The following is a 22,975-nucleotide window of genomic DNA, read 5'->3' as shown; positions in this document are numbered from 1 at the left end:
CAGAGAGCAGAGTTAGCACATGTGCAGGGAGGCAGAGTGTGTAGAAGAATCCTCCAAATGCTGAGGTGATCCTAAGGAAAACAATGTCTAAAAAAAGGTGTTATGAAACAACCTGCAATTCTCACTAACTTTCACCCTAATTACTAATTTTGAATGTACTGTATTAACCTCTGTTTGTGCTTGATAATAATGTAAGAGACAGATAGAGAGAAAGAGAACCTCTGTATGGAGTATGTCCTCCGAGCAGGGTCCAGAACTCTTTGGCCCATCTGCTGTCAGTGTTGATGCCCTCCTCCAGCACTGTCACCTGGGAGGCCTTACACCCGAGGTCCCTCTTGGCCTGAACAAACGCAGCCATTTCTGACGCCTGTCACACAAAGCATATTATACATGTCACGTTCGAGTGGAGAGTTTATCGTGCTTTATCAAATGCCCCCATGTAAAATGCCCAAATTCAAAACCGGCTGTTCATTTTGTGTCTGGAGGCTCTCTACCTTAGCTTTCTCAATAACGTTGGCAAACTCTCCACTCCACATATAGCACTGCTTTGGCGTTATGAGAAGGAAGCAGTCGCCACTGTTAAGAGAGCTGGCTGTGGGCTCCACCAGGCGCACCTGGACGTGCCTCCGACCTACAGACAATGACAAAGCAGCTTATATTTCCACACTTCAGTAGCCTTAATCTGAAACATAAATCACTGACATAGAACTATATGACGATATTTCTATTAAATCTATAAAGATAGGGGGTAAAAGCCGTTAAATGGCCCTGTTTATATGGAGATAAGAATGATGAAGTAGCTGATCTCCCCAAAATAAAAACCTTGGTGGAGTTATCTCCAATTGGAAGTACAGTTACTGCTTTTAGGAATCAGGCAAAATAACCAAACAAAGCCTCCTACTTGGAAACACATTTACTAGAAGGAGATACAAACAATATTAATAAAGAAGTTATTATTATGATTTTCCAACTCTGAAAAGTCTTGAGATGATATATAACAAATGAGGAATGGTGCTCCAAAAATATCTGACATGACATGAAACTGACACCTACTCAGCTCAAAAAAATACTATTATTATTAGGTATTATTAGATATGATTGGACTGAAGTTATCTGGAAAATTTGTGAAGTGACAAAAGTTTGTATTCAGCCCAAACTTGTACTCTGTATAATTGGGGTTTTGTCAAGATCGTCTGATAAACAGCATAATAAGTGGATGTCTGTAGCGTTTGCGTTGCCAAAAAACTATTTTCTTTTCGTTTTTTTCTAATATTTTATATTTTATGCTGTATTTTGTTTTGGATTTTTTACAAATTTATTTCACTGTAATTTCAAACTTTATAAAATAAAATAAATACATAGATCTGCAATTAAATATTTTTGGGTGGTTTATTAACTTAACATTCTAAATAAATAACACAAGAAACACACTTGAGCTTCCCCATTAACAGCATTTTTAGGTGCTGACAAACTAGCATTTATCACACCTCCATTCAGCCAAGATTTATAGAAAACAAACACACACACTGGCGTTTCTGACCTTTAATCCGAATGAGCATGAGCTTGTTGAAAGGCAATGTACTGTTGTTCGTCACAACATCGGTGGATTTCACACTGCGCAGGTTGACCTTGCGGAAGTTCTCCTTGCTGGCGAGGCCCGCCAGGGCCACGTCAGCCAGGTTTGTTTTGGAGTGCTTGGCCACTTTGAGGAAGAGAAAAGAAGACATGCTTTTTGAATTTCTTCTTTCATGTGAGCTATTAGACAGCCATCACACAGCTGCAGTGCTTGCTTCCTCGTCTTTCTCATGTAACCTGTTAAACGTCACTGAGGTCAGAATAGTCTGTGAAGAAACTATATGGAGAGGAACTAAATATAGGAAATACAAAAGCAGCAATCAGAACTGAAAACACAGTATATGAATATCAGGTAGTTGACGAGTACAGCTATTCGTATCTTTCAGAACAGCCTCAGTCCTTGAGTACAGCTGATTTGCATCCAGCTTCAACTTTTGCCTATATGCAAAGCATTTGTTGACGATAAACAACTTATAAGCTGCGTTTCAGGAAGGAAACCTGCGGGACAGCAGATAAAGTCCTTGGAAAATGTAAGAATCATGTCAATGTCTCACGAATGTTTTACCACCGTCTTAAAGGATAACTTTCCCCTTAAAATGTGTAATTGATTCAGTAAGTTTGAGCAGTCTTACTCCTCTCCACTTGGATCCTCTTGGTCTCTAGTGAGGCCACGTTGAGCCTCTGCTCGGTGTAGACCTGACGGATGTCGTTGCGGGCAGCCAGAGCCCGCAGAGGGTTCCTGGAGCCCTGGTTCCTTCTGGCTGGTCTTACTGCTCGCTTGTGTTCTGTTACGGCTGAGGTGAGCCTGAAAACATACGTACAGAAAACAGCGATGATTTTCAATTCAAGGACCTGACAATTACACTTGAAATGGGGAATTATAAGATTAAAATGGTTAATAAGTAAACATTCATTAATGTTGTGATTATTATAAACTAACTTTGGCGTATCAGCCTGGATCTGGCTGAGGTCCTCCTCCGTCAAAACCAAGCTGGAGTCATGGAGTGTCGACGGTGAGACGGATTTGTAGAAGTTGCCGAACGTTTCGTCGTCATCCAGGGTCATCACTTCTTTCTCCATCTCTGCCGTCACCTCCACGGTTGATGTCTTGCTTTTGCTCACGCCTGACACACCCGCAATGGCAGGACACAGGAAGGATGGCCCAGGAAGTGTTACAGAACTTTTCTTTTGTATATGATGCTTTTAAAGAATAACACAATGTGTAATTGACTATCACCTTATGTGGAATACAATAAAACTACCTTTATATAATAATATAGTATATAATACCTTTATTGTGGAGCTTATCGAGGAAAGACTCAAGCTTGTCGAGCCTTTTATCTCCTTCCACCTTGACATCAGTTCTACTGGAGATTTCTGTCAGGTAAAATGAAAACAAAGGCCTGATTCATTGTGGCTTAGTCCACCCGGTGTTACAATACAAAATATTTTTAATATAAAATAATATACATGTACATTTAAAAAATAAAAGTCATATTGTTGTAAAGAGGTATAAAATGCTATTAAAATTACTACAAATATTTAAAAGAAATGTGTCATCTGACCACAAGAGTCCAGTTCAAGAATGAATATACACCCACACAGGTGTTTTCACTTATTCTGGCTGACTAGACCTCTGCTCAGGTTGAAGGTGGGTGGAGCTTTGATGGAAATGTATGAGGTCACAAATTTCCAATTACCAATAATAATATAATGATGTGATGGTGTCATTTGTCCGGCACTTAAAGGAGCAACAAAGCTAAGAGGAGATGCCGGTCAATTATAGTCTATACACACCCACGCAGTCCTGAGTAGAGGAATGATCAGACAGATTCATTCATCAACCTGACGTTTCGGGCTTATTACTTTATTGATCTCCTGGATGATTCACACACTGACTTTAAGTTGAAAGGGAAATGTCTGCTACCTTCGTGCGGCTTCACAGGCGTGGCGTTAGACTTCTTGAGGGCGATGAGAGGTGACTCTTCCTTTCCGGTATCTGTCACAAGACCTGGAGGAAGACCGCGGGAAAGTTAGGTCTGCAACTGACAATCATTTTCATTATTATTTCATATGTCAATTTTCTTCTCAATTCATTGCTTTTTAGTATATAGTGAGTAATATACGTATAGTAAAAATAAAATAAAATAAAGGATATTCAGTTGCCTTGTTTTAAGACCAACAGTCCAAAGAGCAAATGTATAAAACAAGTATCAAATTCTCACATTAGAGGTATTTGGCCAGAAAAATGACTGAAACTGTCAGAGCATCAAATTTGTTGTCAATGAATTGACAGGTCATTGCAGCTCTAAAGAGAATTTTTAGGTCTCGTCATCATGGCATCCACAAACGGTCTCCAACAACCCTGAAGATATCTAATCCTATCTAATGTGCTTTGTGTAAACCACTGTAGGCTGACTGCCTGTGTATGGAGGATCAAATGTGACACAGCAAAATGCGCTGTTATAAGGGCTGCAATGATTGTTTTGTTTTTTTACAAAATCATACTGCTAAGTTAGTTAGTAAGTTGTTAATTTTCATTCAACCTTTCATTATCATTTTTCTAAAAATAAAGAAATACTAGTGTAAGAGTTGGCCTCACACAGCGGAACAATAAGCATGCTCAACTCGTCAAATTACAGTGGGTAACCACGGCTTCACCTCTCTTGGCCATACGTCCGGCCACAGTGAACTGGACGGAGTCGTTGGCTGCTCCTTTGCCTTTGCTCTTCCAACTCTCCTCCTTGTCTTTAAGGATCTTCATCCTGTCCGCCAGCGACATCTTGGGCGTCACATCTACAGTGGATTTCTGTTGGAACATTTATTCAAATGCAACTTTAGATTTGCATTAAGGGACGTAGGTCATGCGTCATAACTGTCCATTTATTTCATACAGGAACAGACAGTTATGAGGACAAATTGAAGAAATCATGAGTGAGCAAGATATGTTTTATGAGAGTAGGAGAGACTAATGGTGGAAGATAGTGAAGCAACCTCACGGCAGAAATCAGAAATATGAAAGAGCCCATTATTTTCTAATTATTTCTGTCTTCTACTAAAAACAACCACCTCCAAAAGCTTTTACTGCGTTTTTCAAACTTTATTTTTTTTTACAACAAAAAGCATGAAGAATGTGGAGTCCTGACAATAAAACACCAAAACTGTACTGAGGCTATCCATCACCCACTATTCATTAGAGCTTTCCTTACGTGATTTACTCCTGCTGCCATTTTTGCACCTGAACTCCACCATTAAAAATGAATTAGCAGAGGTTTACTGGCCCCCCTGGTCCCACTGGACCCCAGAGCTGTTTTAAAGTAATTAATGATATTCCCCTCCTAAATATTCGAAGCGTTTTATGACCCTGCCTGGGTTTTTACTGGCTGCCACCCATTATTCCTTCGCTAATAATGAGCAATTCACTCAGTGAAATGTACCGTGAGTTGACTTCCCTTCTCCGGTAGGTTACACGCAGCGTAGTCTCAAAAGGCAGACTTATCTCCACACTATGACAGCACGGGAGAAGCACTCGTAGAAAATAAATTCACAGTAGACCAACAGTATGAAGAAAAGTTATTAATGCCCACAAGAAGACACAGAAAAAAACTATATCATAAACTCATGCATTGTTTACAGATACTGGAAGTAAATGCTAAAGCAACGATCGTGATCAGCGAAACAGAACAGCTCGTTACGGTCATGGAGGAATTCTCTTTGTGGATGAACGATGATCTGCCCGTCATACTGAAATTCACAGCACCGTCTTTACTTGTGAGCTCTAAACTTAAACACTCACAGATGTCAGCGGCTTCAAAGCGAAAATATGTTTGGTTAACGTGATGAACTGCAGCCACACTGATGTCAATGCGGTATAAGAATATGAGAGCAGCTTAAAACCAACTTTATGGCATTAAATTGATGTCAATATAACATCATAGGCTGAAAGATTTGAGAAAGATATTGTGATTTATCGCCATTTAAACTTTACCTCCGGGGTTACATAGTGTTGAGGTGTGTTCCAATCACAACCAAATGTTTTTCTGAACCAAAAGAAAAAAAAGAGGAACACATCTTTGACTGACTGTAAAGAGTAGAGACACTGGCATGTAGACAACTGCTCTTCAGTGTCTCTATTTTGCAAATCTGTGTTAAACAAAAGAGATTCTGTGACTGGAAGGTCAAAAGTTTAATCCTCAGTTATTGTGTCTTACAATACACGTATTTACTGTTGAGATGTCCCTGAGCAACACTCTCCAGCACTGGAAACCAGTCATTTTGATACCATGGCAGGAAAGGAGTACATTACAGTAAACAAGCCTGAGGAATCCTGTTTGTCTTGAATAAATGTGATACATGTTACATTATCCGAACAGCCGTGTGGCAACGAAATGGAAAAACACCCGTTTCCCTTCAAACAATCTTCCCCTCAAACCATAACAGCCTCTCTCTCACTCACTGTGACTGCACACACTGTTTGTACTTCAAACATGTTGCATGGAGTGGTCAAATATTAGCCTGACATGAGACAAAAGTTCAAAGAAATTCTTTACACCAACAAAACAAACATTTGCACTATGGGGCTGCTTCTTTGTTCTTCAAACTATTAATACTCAAAAACACCAATGATCATTGCTTGCACACACATGCAAACTACAATATCTATCTATCTATCTGTGTCATCTCACAGTCCTAAAGCCTTCTCAACCTTTCAGCTAGCAGCCCATCTCTGGACTCAATCAGTGGGGGGAAATACCTTGGCCTGACAGGACCCCAGAGACAAGGGGAGGAGAGGAAAAGGGCCTGGGCCTCAATCCCCCACAGGAAACCATTTTTCTCAGCCCTGCCACACTGTACAGCGCAGGCCGCACCTCAGCCAAACCACTAACACAGATATGGACCAACTGCAGGGCCAGCGGACCACATTCATGTACCAACAGCAAGGGTGTTGACAGCTCTGATTTCTCAGTGATAATTCTCACAGAGTGTGTCAGAAGTTATCCAGAGCCCAGGTAGAGAAGAAGGATTAAGTCCATGCGCACACTCACCTGAAGGGGCTGGGAAAAGGTTGACAAGCAGGTATCAAAGTCAAAGAAAGGGGTAGAGTCTGCAGGTGAGGAAACTGGAAAGAAGGGTTAAGGGATGAGGAAAAGTAGGAAGAGGAGAAGAGGAAAGGGAAATTGTCAGAGGAACATAGAGGAGAAACAGCAAACCTTAGATCGCAATAGCTAGAGAGAGTGGGTTCTAGCCATATGTTTTAGCATGGAAGACAAAAGAAACGGGAGGATGGAAGAGAAAGATAAAGAGCCTGTTTATCACAGCGTGTGCAGAGAGGGCAAACACTATAAACTGAAAGCAATGCATGGGTATTAAACTAGCCACGGTATAGTTGTAATCAAATGAAAATGTCACACAAGAAGTTGGATTCCTTCAAAGTTCAAAGTACACGTATCTTTATTTTCCCTTTCATGGTATTAAGCTGTTTTTAAATGGACTATTTTAAAAAACTTTTCCGACACACAACAAGATAATCCACTCATCTTTAGTGAATTATCTCTAATACATTTTCTGGGAATCAAGACACCAGGGACGACATTTCTACATAATCATTTCTAATGGACTGAATCAGAATTCTCCAATGAGTCATCAGTGAAATACAAAACCTGATATTTACAAAATCCCAGGGGATCTCAAAGCAAACCTCAATTTCAGAATAAGCGTGTAATGTTTGTGCGGACTTTACATTTTAAAAACTGAGTTTAGATGAACAAAGCAGCAGTTTTCTGTTGTTGTTTTTTGTTGTCAGGATACAATTCATTATCAACTAATGACACCCTGCAAACAGTCAACGTCATTAACGATGAACAATCATTATTCAAGACAAGGCAGACCCTCTATAAATGTAATTTACAACAAGACCTTACTTTACAAGACAGCAGTGTTGTAGGGAACAGCTTAGCGGGCTTAACAGGAAACATCTGGAGCTGATTGAAGATGACCATAGTGTGCACCATGCATGTTACATTTCCCTGTCTCCCACATATCAACCGAAGAGCAATAACATCTGCTACGGATTGGCAGCACATGGGATAAAATGACATGCTTAAACATGAAAACCAATGGCCTTTCCTCAAGAGAGAAACGGAAATGTAACATGAATAGTCACATGCAAGGAAATTGCCCATAGCTAATGCCAACATGGCATCACTGCTAATAATTTAGCCAGACCATGTATTATTTACATCTCTGCCAAGGTGCACAGCGGGGTTCCCACCAATTCAATAACCTCAGATAGAATTAAAATAAGTCTGCCCCTCATTCATGCGTGTGAGGATGCTGTTTTTTGTGCCATTCATTTTTATGGACTCTTGTGTTGACTAATGAAGACAGCCCGCACAAACATAAAATGACATCATTAATTGAGTGGGGATTTGTTCAAATTGTTGGCTGTCTGCACATACTTATTAAGTGGCTTTTTCCAGACTAAGAGTGGATTAATTCTACGGGTAGCTCATCCTTGGATGAAGGATGAGCCTAAACAAGAAATCCCTCAAGAGGATCATTGACCTGGACAGACATCAAGCCAAAAGATGCGCCATATAAATAAACATGACATCACTTCAACCCTTAGTGTACATAGACTGTTTTGGGGATATCCATGTTTTTTACAATGCTGAAGTTCAACTATTTACTTGCAGTGTCCGTGGGATGGTTACCATAGACTGTGGTGTTGTTTTTCACTTCAGATACTCGACAAGGGTGGTCTTGTTTGTAGAGCATGTAGAAACCTGCATACACTTCTGTCACCACTTCAAAATATGTCTGTTATCTAAGCATGTGTTAAACATTAAACCCTCTATTCTGACCTGTGTAAAACCAGTATGACCTGGATGTTTATATCCATTTGTGAGAGCTGGAAGTCTATAAAAAACACAAAAGCATGCTCATGGAGGACAGGAGCAGAGAGGGGAGTACAAAAACCAACAAAAGGAAGCGGGTGTTAGCTCGGAAGGTTTGCAGGTGTTTGGTCATGGTGTAGGATTTTTATTTTCACAAGGGGAAGGGGCGTGTCTCTCGTTGTCTTTGGGAGGCCAGCTAAGCCCTGGATCTCTGGGCTTTGGCGTCACCACTCCCAAATCTGCTGCACCCCCCCAGCCCTCCTAACCTCACAACCTTTTGGCAGCGACTCAGGGAAATAAGCTGACTTAGCAGAGAAAGAAATGTGGCTGCAGTCTAATCTTTCTTTCCCTGCGCAAAAAGCGGAAGAGGAAGCCTCAACATGTGGCGGTGTTTGCTCTTTACTGCCCGTTCACCCATCCCAAAAAGTAATGCACTCCAACTCCAGTTTTAAACCCATTATTCGTACTAAGCAACCAACTCGCTAACCGACAACTAAATCTGCTCAATGAGTAATAAGTAAAACAAACTACCTTTTTCATCCATGCGTTTTCAGCACCTTGGAGCTGACCGAAGCGATCAGCCAGTGGTGTCTGGATCATCATGGATGGTCTGGCCTTCTTCAGTCTGTCCTTCTCACTTTCCCCAGTGAATTCAGCCAGCCTGAAAAAGGCATAAAAAACACATTATTTTCCCATTAAAATACACTCTCTAATCTACGTACGTTAGCTATGCATTTTGGAAAGCTTGGGTTTTAAAGATATTTTTAAAGTTGTACTCCCTGGCTTGTCTTTTTACTCCAGTCACAGTTTTATCATAATGATGTTGTTTTAATTAATTGTCTTTACATAGGCCTTACACTTCATCATGCTATGGGTGTATATATATATCCAATGACCTCTGTTTGAGTGAGGAGCCCTGGCTTCCTTCCAAACTGCTCTCCAGCTCCTCAACATCCTCCGACACTGTGGACGTCTTCTCAAGGCTCTCGTCAGGAGAGGTACTCGGCATCTCCTCAAAGCTCCCTCTGCTGCTGCTGCTTCCATCCCTCTGTTGTCTGTCCATACTAAAGCTCCCTCCGTCTGCGATATCGTCACTTAATGACTCCTCTTCCCCATTGACCTCTTCCTCTTCCTCTTCCTCTATCTCCTCCTCCTCCTCCTCCTTCTCTTCCTCCTCCTCCTCCATCTCCTCCATCTCATCCATCTCATCCATCTCCTCCATCTCCTCCTCGCTCTCTGTGTGGCTCAGGGTGACGCTGCTTTGCCGGGCCGGCGCACAATCGGGCGCTGAGCCCTCGCTGTGGTCCGATTCCACGCTGGTGGAGCGGCTTTTCTTTAGGATTCCCTTGATGCCCCGAGGCCCGGAGTCTTGGCGCTGCAGCGAGGCAAGTTGGCAGGGAGGAGAGGGAGGGGGAGAGGCGTCTCTGTTCTTGCTAAGAGGGAGAGTTCTGTCGGAGAGGAGACTGGAAGGCTGATGTAGAGAAGGAAAAAGAGAGGGAAAGCTTTTTTTTTACTACAATCCATAATATTTATAATATCTGGCAAAGACGATTAAAGTTTCAAGAGTACTTTAAGTGAATTCCGTGGTCCTTGATTATGGCATCTAAATCTCTCTGACCAGACCAATATTTTCCAATTTAAGCTCCTTTGCAGTTTCCACATTAATAGAAAAAGCCCTTTTTTCTCTCTTTTTTCACATATACAAACACGCCTGTTCCAACTATTTGAGAAAGTTGAAGGGGTTAAAGGGACGTAAGCAAGAAGAAGAAAAGAAGACTTTGAGTTTGAGAAAACTGAAACAATGATGATTAGAAAAAGGGAAATCCAAGAGAAACAAACAGTGTGTCAAGAAAAATTGTGAAAGCTTTGCCCCTGTCAATACATCCGCAAGACTCATGTTTGTTGTTTATCTAAGAAAAAAAAAAGAGATTAACAAAAAACATGCGTCAAGTGAAGTTGTTGTTGTTGTTTTGACACAAAGGCTTTTTGTAATTTGAGCTGCCATAAAATTTAAGGATGTGATTGTTTGTTTAAAAGGCATTTTAAAAAGTTACACTTCAAAATGCAATAAAAAGACACATTTAACAAACATGAACATGAAATGGTACCTAAACGCACGCTTTTGTGTGTGTAATAAGCAATATACAAACATATCTTCTCTCATTTTTGTGCATATGCACAATTGTTTCTTCTTCAACTTTTTTTAGTACCCACTGGTTTCTGGGATTCACCAATGTTATCTTGTGTTTGTTCTTCTCTTAGGTAAAAAAACAAACATTTTACAAGTGGTAGAGAGCATTCTTACCATTACACTTTCACTACTTCAAATACAAATGGTTAACACCTCAGCATATATATCCTTATGCATGTACATACTGTATATATATATTTATTGATTATATTATTATATGTTTTAGAATGTAACAGCAGTACTGACAGTACTAACATCTAATTTTATTTAGCAGACCAGACCTCCCCTAGTGTTTATTACAGCCTTTCAATTGGTCTGTAATAAACAAATTACGATAAAGGTGGATTCATCACTCAGCCAACCTTGGTAAGAGCACATTTGTGTGGTTAAGAACATTTGGTGCCTGAGTTCCTCCTATATTTTCCCTTAACAGAAAATTACATGATATAGCAGCAGCTGGAGCAACAACAGACATTGTACTGACAGGTCAAAGTATGAAAGCTATAGAAGAAGAGTAAGAAAGAAGCAGATTGTGAGGCCAGCTGGGTGTGAAAGTGCAATGCATACTAGGTGGTCTACTCAAATGAAAAACACCGGACCGTATAAAGTGTGGGGCCACTGGAGTGTGGTATACATTGCATAAACATACTTGCATTACCTTGTGAGGAACAGTTTCAGATCTGGGTGACGTAATCACATTTTATCCAGAAGAGTGTGTGTGTGTGTGTGTGTGTGTGTGTGTGTGTGTGTGTGTGTGTGTGTGTGTGTGTGTGTGTGTGTGCGTGTGGCACACACACACACACTCACTGATGAACACAGTGGTATGAATTACAATCTACATCTCAACTTCAAAAAAACAACCTAAACTAAACCAAAGCAGACACAGCGGTAAAGAGAGCCAGAGTTAAGGTGAGTAAGAGTTTTGGAATTGGCTTGCATGTGGTGCAACAGCAGTGGCCGAGAATATGATCTTTCCAAAACACAATCCAGAGAGATGACTTTTATATTTTAGCCAATTGAGTTATGGAATCTATGTGGCACTTTTAAAAATATATCAAATGTAATGTATTACAATGGGGAAAAAACAGACCTTTTCTTCGACAGCGGAAGCACATTCATGCTGCTCCTTCCACAAAGGTTCATCTGTGGCCTCTTTCTCATCCATTAACTTGCTTATATCCCTTTTGGGAAGGCTGAAATATGAGCGGAAAAAGAAGATTAAGATGGTGGAAACAGAAAGAGGAAAAAAGTTATGCTTTTCATAAATTTACAAAACAACTCAGCTATAACGTAATGGAAATGAAGGAAAGAGCTGGCTGCGAGGTGAATTTAAACCACAAACTAAGAAATGTCTGCTGTGCCACAACGACATATTCCTTCTGTTATGGAGAAATATATATATATACACTAAAGGTTAGGGATATAAGCAGTTCATACTAAGAATACAGGTAAGGGGATGATGTAGAGCAAACGGCTAGATGATGCAGAATCACTGAAGGGGTTTATTTCACAATAATGAACATCTCGCCATACATTAACCAGCTAAGTGCAAGGTTACTTACTAAAAAAAACAATAATTTCTCACAAAATATAGATTTAAAGTGTATTGTTAAAATGGTCCTCCAGAGTCTATGATCAGAACTGCACCAATAGCAACGGTCTGCTATTCCAAAATAATGTAATTGACCGATCAGCATAGAGTACATTACATTACATTACATTTCATTTAGCTGATGCTTTTATCCAAAGTGACTTCCATTCACACCCATGCACAAGGGAGCAATTTGGGGGTTCAGTGTCTCGCTGAATGTTAATAAATACAGCATATCTAAGTAAAGCTTGTGTCAGAGTTGTATTCTACACAACCGAGGGTGATCTTGTTTTTCTTTATTTTTATAAACAAAAAGGGCGTTGCCAAAATCGACAAGCAGTTGCTGATTTGACACTTTGTAATCAGTGTAGGCACTGGGCCAACACAATGATAAAGACGCTGAACTTGGAATTCACTAAGACAGCTCGTAATCATCTCATCTCTTCTGATGTGAGTGATTTTGACCTTTGGATGGCAGTGATGCTCGAACGCATTCACTTTTGCTTTGAGCTTCAATGCAATGTCTTTTTTATGCAACTGTATTTAGTTTTTTTTCGTAAGCTGAATTCATCTCTATGAAAGTGTTTTGGCTGTTGCATTCAGTGGAACTGAAGAAACTGGAGGAAACTGAGAGCCGTTTGTGGATCAATTGAAACTCCATGTGGACAAAAAAGGACAGCAATTAACTTGTGTCTTTAATCTACCTCTAGACACAAACGCACACACTCACGTTAGCATGGTTTTCACATAGATTGATAATACAGATACACACACTCTCCAGCTCAGTCCAGACTTTTAACCTCGGTGGTTACAGTGCTTAGTACAGTTTGGCTCTCAGTGCTGCAGCTACTGACTTCAGTCTTGTTTGCATCACCATGGTTACCACACAAAGCCCTGAATGTTGTGTGTTTACGCGTGTTTATGTGTGTTTATGTGTGTTTACGTGTGTGTGTGTGTGTGTGTGTGTGGGGTATTAAAGGCAAGCTCTGCAGGTTTATCTGGTTTATCGCTGCAGCTGTTCACATCATTAGACAGCCTTTCAATCGGTCTGTAATTAGCTCTGTGCTCCGCTCTGTCTCCTCCGTCAGTGTGTGAGTGTGTCAGTTGGAGAATCAGTTTGTCCTATCCGCTCATGTTGGGCCATACGTAATGTACCGCAGACCACAACATCTGTGCTCCGCCATTCATAACTTAATAACAACATATCAGAAAAGAACCTACCAAACAGATTTCTGTTTCAGTTAGAGATCAATTTGAGAGTGAACTCGGCTGCGATTTAAAAAATCAGTTGGAACGTGCCTACCTGGTAGAAGATTCCTCTTCGTCACTGCTCATCAGCCGGCACTTTATCCTGTCAGTGGCATGTCGGCCGCTGCTTCCCTCCTCTGTCCCCTCCAAGTCCTACAGCCAGGCAGAAAGGTGGAGAGTTTAGATTTTGTTTGCAAGAGATTGTGCTGTGCTTACTTCCTACACTAGCTCTAAAAAACAAATTGTGATAGAGGGAGTGAATAAATGAATGAATGAGGCTCCACCCACACACTTGAGCAAAGCAGTTAACCCCTCAAATGCACCAATTAAGTTGCTCAGGTCAGTGCGAGTGTTTGTGAAGAAAACCTTCCACCCTGATATTAATAATCATAATGATACAATAAAAACCAAATACGGACAGAGATAAGTACAGCCCATACTTCATTTTCCACATTAAAGTAAAGTGCTCTCAAGGGAGGCATTATGGTTTGTTTTTACTTTTCTTTTTTTAACCATCTTTATTACCAGACATAAATATATATATATATATATATATATATATATATATATATATATACTGTATATATATATATATATATATATATATATATATATATATATATATATATATATATATATATATGCTGCTCTGATTAAGAAATTGTGCCTGGTTACGTTTTTCCACAAATATTGAATTGAAAATTCCAGAATTAATGAATATACAAGTAAGTCAGGACTTCTGAACAGTTGTAATGTCACAACTATACTATACTCAGGCAGAAATTGTCCCTACAGTGCAGCTACAGTAATTCCCCGGATGCACTGACGGTGCAGAGATACCAAAAGCATTGATGAGGAAGATCTGGAAACGCTGAACAATGAGAGAAGACTGGGCTTTTTCGGGAGGGCGGGTTCAAAGACAGAGACAGGCGCTAAAATGGATCGGAGAGCGAGAGACTTTAAATATTTCCTAAGTGGGTGACTCTCCATCTGACTCACTGTCCATTTTGAACCCTGAGGAGGGTTAATACATTGATGTAGATATTTTGTATGCAAGTCTGACGATTATGCCAAACAGTGTGAAGGATGCAGCTGTGTGAGACCTGTTATCAGTAAACACTTTACCAAGGCCCCTGGGATGACCTGGTGGAGATAAGTGGATTTCCAGCTGCGAGCCAAGCAACAGAAATTAAGTGCTCTTTTCTCACAAAATTACATAGCCTCTTCCAAACTGACTGATCCTCACAGATTATTAAGTTGTTTTCCACCCAGCATGAATGCATTCCCTTCTGAAAAACGTAAAATGTAAAATACAAATGAACTGTATCTTTCTCCAGAAGTCTCCATGTACACATTTCCTTGCCTCCATCCGTGCTGGAGAGCAGACATACTGTAACCTCACTCCTGCTGGAGACACTGACTCACTGGCTTTCAACAGGGACTGTGGAGGAGAAACGAGTGATAAGGGGGAAAGTGAAGACAGCGAAGGGCTATCTGTCACTGCTGATGACTTTCAAGGGAGACATCTTATAATAACAGAGATTTAGGTGAGAACAAAGGATGGAGAGAGCGAGGGGGGGAAAGAGAACACAAAAAGTAATTTGATTGTGAGATAGCCTCTTTGTGGGAGCTTGTTTTCCCAGCAGGTTTTGCTGCCATCTGGGTTCACTTGGCCATCCTTGGCACTGCTCCTGGCCTGTGAAGGCCAAGTTAGAACAGCTATTTACATCCAATATCATGAAACCTAACCACTTATGAAACTTAAGCAGCCTGGGAAAGACAGGAAGTGTCTTCATATTTAAGCACACATGTGTATTTCCCATAGGATTGGGGGCATTATCAAGCTTTTGTTCCTGAATGGATCTTTCAGGACTCTAGACTTCTTCTTGCCAACGATGCTTTAAGACCTTCGACTGTGTGTGTATGTGTGTTTGTGTGAAGTCATGACTTTGGCCATGTGTGCACCCAGGTGCGGGATAGCTCAGTGGCGTATGGAACAGCTCAATTTGTTATTGATGGAGCAAAGATCCAGGGGGGGTTGAAACGTACACCAGCTGCAGTTGGAAAGGGATGGGGGTAAATCAGCAAGGGAAATGAAAAGATTTAAGCTTAGACTGTAGAAAAATGTAGATATAGCACCTTTGACATAACTCATGAGTTCATAAATGTTTTTTTAAGCTTGGATTTGGTTCAGTGTGTGCTGTCATTTGGAGCTATGAAATCTAAATCATAATAGCAAAAGCTACACAAACACAAGGACAATCACACACACACAAAATCAATAAAACAATATGTAATGTTTGGATGGAAGAAATTAGAGGACCTTAAATACAGTACCTTAAAAAGAGACATCTTGGAAGTCCTCTTGGCTGAGTCCACAGGCTTCTCGTCAGCTACAAAGAACACACACACACACACACACACACACACACACACACACACACACACACACACACACACACACACACACACACACACACACACACACACACACACACACACACACACACACACACACACACACACACACACACACACACACACACACACACACACACACACACACACACACACACACACACACACACACACACACACACACACACACACACACACACACACACACACACACACACACACACACACACACACACACACACAGGGATGACTACGAATACCTATGAATTCCACAGAGAAGACATTTGCTTTAGCATCAGTCAGAGTGTCACCTTCGAATGAGGGGTTACGCGGACAGTGTGTGTGTGTTTGGTATCCACAAAACAACACATTGTTGATGGAGATGGTGAGGTCAGACATGCGTTTATAAATAGAGAATACATTGGCACACAAAGACAAAACTGAGCACAAACACGTTCACAAAGGCAGATGTAAAAGGGAATTTAATTTAAATCCCAGGGCTGTAGTCAACCAAAGAAAATTTTGGCCGACTGGTCCAACTCCTGGGGGAAAAAAAATCTGAGCATTATCTCTAGATAAACTAAAAGGGCCACAGTGCACTGAATGCACTGACATGGCCAATAAGAATTTGGTCGACAAGGGCATGGTTTGAGGGATTGTTAAATAAATGTAATAAGTTAAAGGGGAATTTCAGGGAGGGAGAGTATTGTGAAGCATACCGTAACTTTGTGTTATCTAAAATATTCTTAATAAAACACGGTTCCTTTTTGCACATTTCTGAATGGTACCAACAATATGCAGAAATACACTTCTCCTAATAACTACGGAAACACTGCACCTTGTGGATCCTTGGGTGTGTAGTTTGACGGGACACTACTGCCAGACACTTTTAGTTCACAATATTGACAGTGCGCAGGTGCCCTGTTTCATTACATTGTAGCTCAGATAACAGCAACCTGGATACAACGCTGGCGGTCAATACTGAACCAATTTCCCCAGAAAGTTTCTGCCATTAGTCACTTACGCAGAAATACCTGGGAAATATTAACCTGACTCCGCCAGATGGATTGATTCGCATAATTCGCATTTGCTCTACATATCCATCTGCGAAGTCTTCGTTGGAGATCTTTTGTGAAATAATGGATGCTGTTTGTATAAATCATGTGTCTATCACCACTATAGGTGGTTACCATATGGTTACCAGACTGATCTGCAAGTGAAATACAATGGAGCTGAGCAATGATCTCGCAAGGCTAGGGAAATCGAGCCCAGGATGAAAAATTCTTAAATTCCCCTTTAAAAAAATTGCTTCAATATCAGCGTGAAAAAAAACCTATTGGGCAATAATCCCTTCAATCATTGATATACAATTGGATCATCAATCGCCACTAGAGGATAGGCATGAGTAGTTAATTCCACTGATTGCATCAATTCCTTGAGGGCCAATCGAGTGCAGATTCCAAGGCTTTTTTAAAGCCTGGTGAAGTTGTGAATCGCGAGCTCGTTAGCAAGGCTATTATTGTCCGTCTGGTCTCCTGTAGGTAACGTCAGCGTCAGTCAGGAACAGTCAGGAATGGGGGTGTTTCACTCAGCATTGAAAAAATGATGCTAATTATCTGGGCAACATCCTCTAACAGCAGTCAAGCTGTGAATTAAGAGGCCTGGACCTTTAATTAGAAACAGTTGTGTCGTAAGGTCATCTTGAAGATATTTAATGGTCAAAATATTATTAATAAATATTAGAATATATTCAGATAATAATATTAATAAAAAAAACAATCTTCCAAAATGGTTTTTGGGCAAAAGTCAAAGCCCTACTGCCTGTGGGACTTCCACCACCAGTGGGTTTTTCTGAGGACGAATGCATGGCTCACTGAAACAAGTTTCTAGCCTACTGACATCCATATTTTAATCCTAAGAGAGTGTCCAGTGCCCCTCTGCCGAACGTCACTGCTTTCCCCCTCCATATTGTCTGGGCCTTGCACAGTAACCCCGTCATGTAGTAACTTCTCTCAGATGATGAGCCAAAGAGCCGGTTCAAAAAAAGTCTTTCCAGGTCAAGTGAAAAGTGAAAAGTGTATCTGGCTGCGGATAACAGCTTGAAAAATGCAGACAGGAAAACAGACAGAATAAATTGTCACTGGCATCACCGGAGCTTCCAGGTGTCTCTGGATCAGAAAGAGGAAATGAATGTAGTGATATTTTCACTGACTCAGGATGAGTTTGAAAAGTCACTGGGCTCCAGTGGATTCAGATATGGCAGGAAGGTAAAACCATCCTGCATCTATCAGTCAGTCAAGAGTTCATGGTGAGATAATGGATTTCTCAAAGAAAGCAATACCATTCTTGTGTGTGTACGAGAGAAACACACTTATTTCTCATGCGAGCTGTCTAATCAAAAACAGACCTAACAATATAATCTTCTAATAAGCATTCAATTTAATAGTATTCTAAAACAACACATTTCTAAAGTCAACACACTCAAATGAGGTCCATTCTACAACTCCAGATCTGTTTATATTGCCTTGACAATGAGAGATAAAATCGTTCCTCCTATCCAAAGAAAACAAATTAACAAACAAATCCAAATAAAATCTCAGACAAACTCCCCTTTTCTGACGGCTGTTCTGTTGAGGCTCTAGTTTTTAATACTCTAGATTTATGTTTCTAAGCTCCCCTGCTGTCCAAAACATAGCATGATTTAGTTCGGATGATGACACATTACACATTGCAGACCGCTGACTCCCTGCAGACGGTACTCTCTTAGCTTTGACTCCAGTCCAATCTTCTCCACATCATCATCTGTCCAAAGACCAAGCGAGAGACAAGAGTGAAAAAAGAAAAACTCAAGAGATGGAAAAACCTCCACTTGAGTTCACTGACTTTTCCATAAGTGTTTTCATCCATCTCACAAGACTGCTCAGTCATAGTTGCTGAGAGCTTATTGGATGGGCCTTTGACCTCGTAATGACTAATAAAATCAGCGCAAATGTGAATTTCAGCCAATAGACTCTGAGGGGAAGTGTAGAGATTGTTTTATAGCAGAATTAACTTTCCTAATCTAATCGTTAAGACAAAGTGAGCTGAAATCATTCTGAATACACTCGATACTTTGTTAATATGAGCATGACAGAGTGCTCTTTTGCAATGGAAACACACATTTAACCCTAGGCTTCTACAATATATTCAGTATGACCGGTTGAATGTTTGTATATATACTGATGGGTTGTGGGAGAGCTGAAGCGTCAGGGAAATCCTTAGGGCGCATTCACACTGTCCTTCCGTACCGGGACAAAACAGGTTTTATGGGTAAAGCCTAGTTCGTTTGACCAGTGTGAGTGCAACTGCTCCGCGCCCAGCTGCGCCCAGCAACAATGGTGGCGAAAGGTTCACGTTGGTGTGATGCTCTCCCCCCGCTGGCCAGCCCGTTTGTACTCACACTGCCTGGGCCTCGCGCAAATGCTTCTTGCCTGTCCATATGTCATCACACCGTAACACGTCACACGCATTGATTGACGTCATCGCGATGTGTTGCTTTGTTTACAAATCTTTACATAGACCTCTGAGTTTTTGTGCGTCTTGTCGACTGTTTTTAAATATTTGCATCTGACCAAATCTGCAGTTAACACTCCACCTCCGCATCACACCAACTTGAACCTTTGCCGCCATTGTTGTTGTTGTTGTTAAATGTCCGCGCATGGTCTGTCTTTTTTTTTCTTCTATGTCCGAACAGGCGCACATAAAATGACGTCAGAGCGGCCGTAGGCGTCGTGCTTGTGCTCGTAAACGTGTGCACACTCGTGCTCTTACATGTGCAAACGCGCTCTACAAAAGCCCACTTCTCTAAAAAGGACTGAGGACGGCCAACTGGCCGCAGCTAGACGCGGAGCGGTTGCACTCACACTGGTCATACGCACTAGGCTCTACCCGAAAAACCTGTTTTGGCCCGGTGCGGAAGGACTGTGTGAGTGCGCCCTTAGTGACCACAAATGGCGTCCTGGCTCAGAGCACGGAATCCTCTGCCAGCTTGGACAAAAAGCTTATCAGCCGTGTAAATGCCCCATCAATGCTCTCACATTCTCTTGCTTTCACAAACACACGCACATCAATTACAGAAGAACACCCACTGCTCTTTGTTCCTCTTTCTGAATCTTCAGTTCTTATCTTCCAACCAGAGAAGCATCAAGGCAAAGTAAATCCTCCATATTCTGTCTTATTTTGTATTCTGTTTCCAAGTTAGTCCAGTCATAACAAAATGTTTTGCCACAATAATGTGGTTTAACAACCTCGATACTACTAAAAAGACATCTTAAATATTTGCAAACATACTTTTTTTTTAAATAGAACAGAAAACCATTAAACTCAATGCGGTTAGAAAAGGGTTTAACTTACACATAGATGGGCCGACAGGCTAAGCGAACCTGACATGCAGAGACACAGGCATAAAACAACAAACATACAACATGTGCTATACGTGCTTTTGTTTGTTTTGTTTTTTGTTGTTGTTTTTTCTTTTTCCTTTCTTCCACTAACTCATCTGAAGGTAACTATTTGCATTTTTATTTATTTATTTATTTTTTTTTTTTACCTAATAATAATATTTACCGTTTATTTATTTTTTTACTATTATTTATTTATTAGTATATTTATTTAGTTTATTTATTTATTTTTGGCTGGGATGTATAGGTCTCCAGGGTGGGTAGGGTGGGTGTTGGGTTATATAGAATGACAATGAAAATGTCACTCTTTCCGGATGTACAGTGCACTGCAACTGTGAATCAATAAAAAAGATTTTGAAAAGAAAAAAAAAAGGGTTTAACTTTTACAATGCAATTTTGTTATTTACCAAATACAGTAATTCCATAATCCTGTTTGTGTTATCAGACCAGAAAGACTATTGTATACGGTATATAACAATGTAAGTGTCACTATGCAGCAGGGAGAATAATAATTCATCGCCACTAATGCTGTTAAAAGTATCTGATACTTTTTTGATACCACATGTTTAAAACGATAAAATCTCTGTTAATTATACATTTGAAAGTATTGAAGGTACCAAAGCTCTAAGAAAAAAACACTAGTTATTGTATTTATCCTTTATTTATACAGGAGAAACCCAATGTACTGGGTTTACACGCAAAGCAACATTAGAGAAAAAAGAAATCAGACTAAAAGCAGTAATAACTACATAAAGAATGTGTAGGCCTACAAGCCGCCATTTAAAACATTTAAGAACAGGTTGATTAAGAAAAAAGATTATGTGTGTGTGCCTAGGACTTTTTTGTGATATTGAAAGAGTTATACAGATTTTTTTAAATATATATATATATATATATTGTATTGGGGTTTGATATTCTGGTATTGTGACCGCCAGTTTTAAACTTGACAAAGTCTCATCTGCTGCTGAAAGGAAAAAAGCTCTATCTAAGACAGTAGCTGTGCAAACACTCCAGTAAAATGTTTTGATTAAATTTGAGTATCATTTAGACTTCCTGACTGACTTAGAAGGTAAAGAAATGTCTGTTTACGCTATTTACCCAACACTGCTTCACACTCCCTGAAATACTGAAATAACACGGGGCCTTCCTATCACCTCCCGCTGTCATTATCTTTCTATCTCTTGTGCAGTCGAGCATTCCCACGTGCACACAATTGACTGGCCAATAGGAAAGCAAAAAGCAAGACAGCCTAGTCAAATACATGAGTAGAGAAACACAGGCAGGCCACCCAGTTAGGTAAAAAGGCAGGAGGCAGTCTGTGGGCTCAGGTGGCTGAATTTTAGTGGGACAAGCAGCCAGCAACCCATGTGTAAACTTAGCTATTTTCTCCTCTCTGTAGCAGCAGGCTCCAAAATTAGTTCATAATGTAAGCTGGCTAAAACAAGCCTCCAGTGTACAGTGTGCACACCCATTAAAGTCACAGTCATTGAAAAAAAAACTTTGCAGGCACGTGCCGAACATTATCTACCTTATTTTTGGAGAAAAGGAAAACCATCGCTTGAGGCGAAACATTTATTTTAAATTACACAGTGAACAAAACCTCGGTGGCAGAATATAAAACAGCCAACATCTATAAACAGGTCGGTGATCTGATGTCAGCAATGAGCTCAGTATCCATTTAACGCTGAGTAATAGAAAGAACTTGAATGAGTTCGGGGATAACACAGTGTGAGCGCAGTGAAAGTGCAGAGATCGTCTTACCCCTCGGCTCTTCTGTGTCATCGGATTCCAGCAGCCTAGAGAGAGAAGGAGAGAGAGAGACAAATGAGGTCACTCTCTAACACACTGAAGTGATGACAGAAATTATGTGTCTTTTACAAGTGAGGTTTGCAAACTAGACAGAAAAATGAGAATATTAAGTCTTACTTACACAACTATAGTCCAAAAATGTACACTCAAGCCACATAAAAAGGTGTAATATAAAGCGAGCTATCAACAGAGTTATGGACAGCCACTCACTGTGCTGCGTATGATCTTGCAACATTTACTCATGCTGCTCTTACAGTCCCATGTTACCAGTGATATAACCGCGATGTCTGTGTAGCCTCTGAAGATGGCCATTCATCTCTAAGTAATGGGCGTTAAATATGGATGGGGACAGCAGCTGCCTGTGGGGTAGCAGCGATGATGTAACAGGAGGAGGGGGAAAGGCCTGCTTTTAAACATAATAGAAAATCATGGTGGACATCTGGGAGAGGTCAGAGGTTAGGTTGCTGAAGAAGGGGAGCTGGCTCCAAGCCGATCTGCAGGTTCAAGCTGAGGACCAAGGCAGGCATAATGTAAAGAATCGTATCGGCTAAATGCAGTCAGGTCCATTTCCTATCAGTGTTTAGCCAACTGTGCTGCATCAAAACTGCAAACAACAGGCAGCGTTGTGAGCAAATGAGCTGCGAGCAGTTTGGAAAATACTACAGGACATTGCATAAAATATTACAGCAAACATCACCGAAAGCTGCGATGGAGTTTAATCAAAAAATCGCTTTAATAACTTTAATGAACATAGGCGCACCGTAGAGTTTCTGCTTAAAAAAAGAAATAAATTGTTCGTGTGTTGTCT

At 40.6% G+C, this 22,975-nt stretch overlaps 1 protein-coding gene across 3 annotated transcripts in view; it reads right to left on the bottom strand.

The window, feature by feature from the left end:
- LOC310960758 (supervillin-like) overlaps positions 1–22,975 on the bottom strand; it is a 46,755-nt gene that overhangs the window by 6,920 nt on the left and 16,860 nt on the right. For all 3 annotated transcript variants that reach the window (XM_083932549.1, XM_083932550.1, XM_083932551.1), the window contains exons 3-16: positions 22,120–22,154; positions 15,839–15,894; positions 13,557–13,654; positions 11,753–11,855; positions 9,368–9,942; positions 9,003–9,132; positions 4,237–4,384; positions 3,503–3,586; positions 2,866–2,952; positions 2,516–2,699; positions 2,208–2,380; positions 1,541–1,702; positions 495–631; positions 220–367 (exon numbers count right to left, since the gene is read on the bottom strand). In XM_083932549.1, coding sequence (XP_083788675.1) covers positions 220–367; positions 495–631; positions 1,541–1,702; positions 2,208–2,380; positions 2,516–2,699; positions 2,866–2,952; positions 3,503–3,586; positions 4,237–4,384; positions 9,003–9,132; positions 9,368–9,942; positions 11,753–11,855; positions 13,557–13,654; positions 15,839–15,894; positions 22,120–22,154 — 2,120 coding nt within the window. The remainder of the gene's footprint in view (positions 1–219; positions 368–494; positions 632–1,540; positions 1,703–2,207; positions 2,381–2,515; positions 2,700–2,865; positions 2,953–3,502; positions 3,587–4,236; positions 4,385–9,002; positions 9,133–9,367; positions 9,943–11,752; positions 11,856–13,556; positions 13,655–15,838; positions 15,895–22,119; positions 22,155–22,975) is intronic.

The sequence above is a fragment of the Echiichthys vipera genome, assembly GCF_963691815.1.
Source record: "Echiichthys vipera genome assembly, chromosome: 18".
NCBI classification, from domain to species: domain Eukaryota; kingdom Metazoa; phylum Chordata; class Actinopteri; order Perciformes; family Trachinidae; genus Echiichthys; species Echiichthys vipera.
This window is presented reverse-complemented; position numbering and strand designations above follow the sequence as displayed.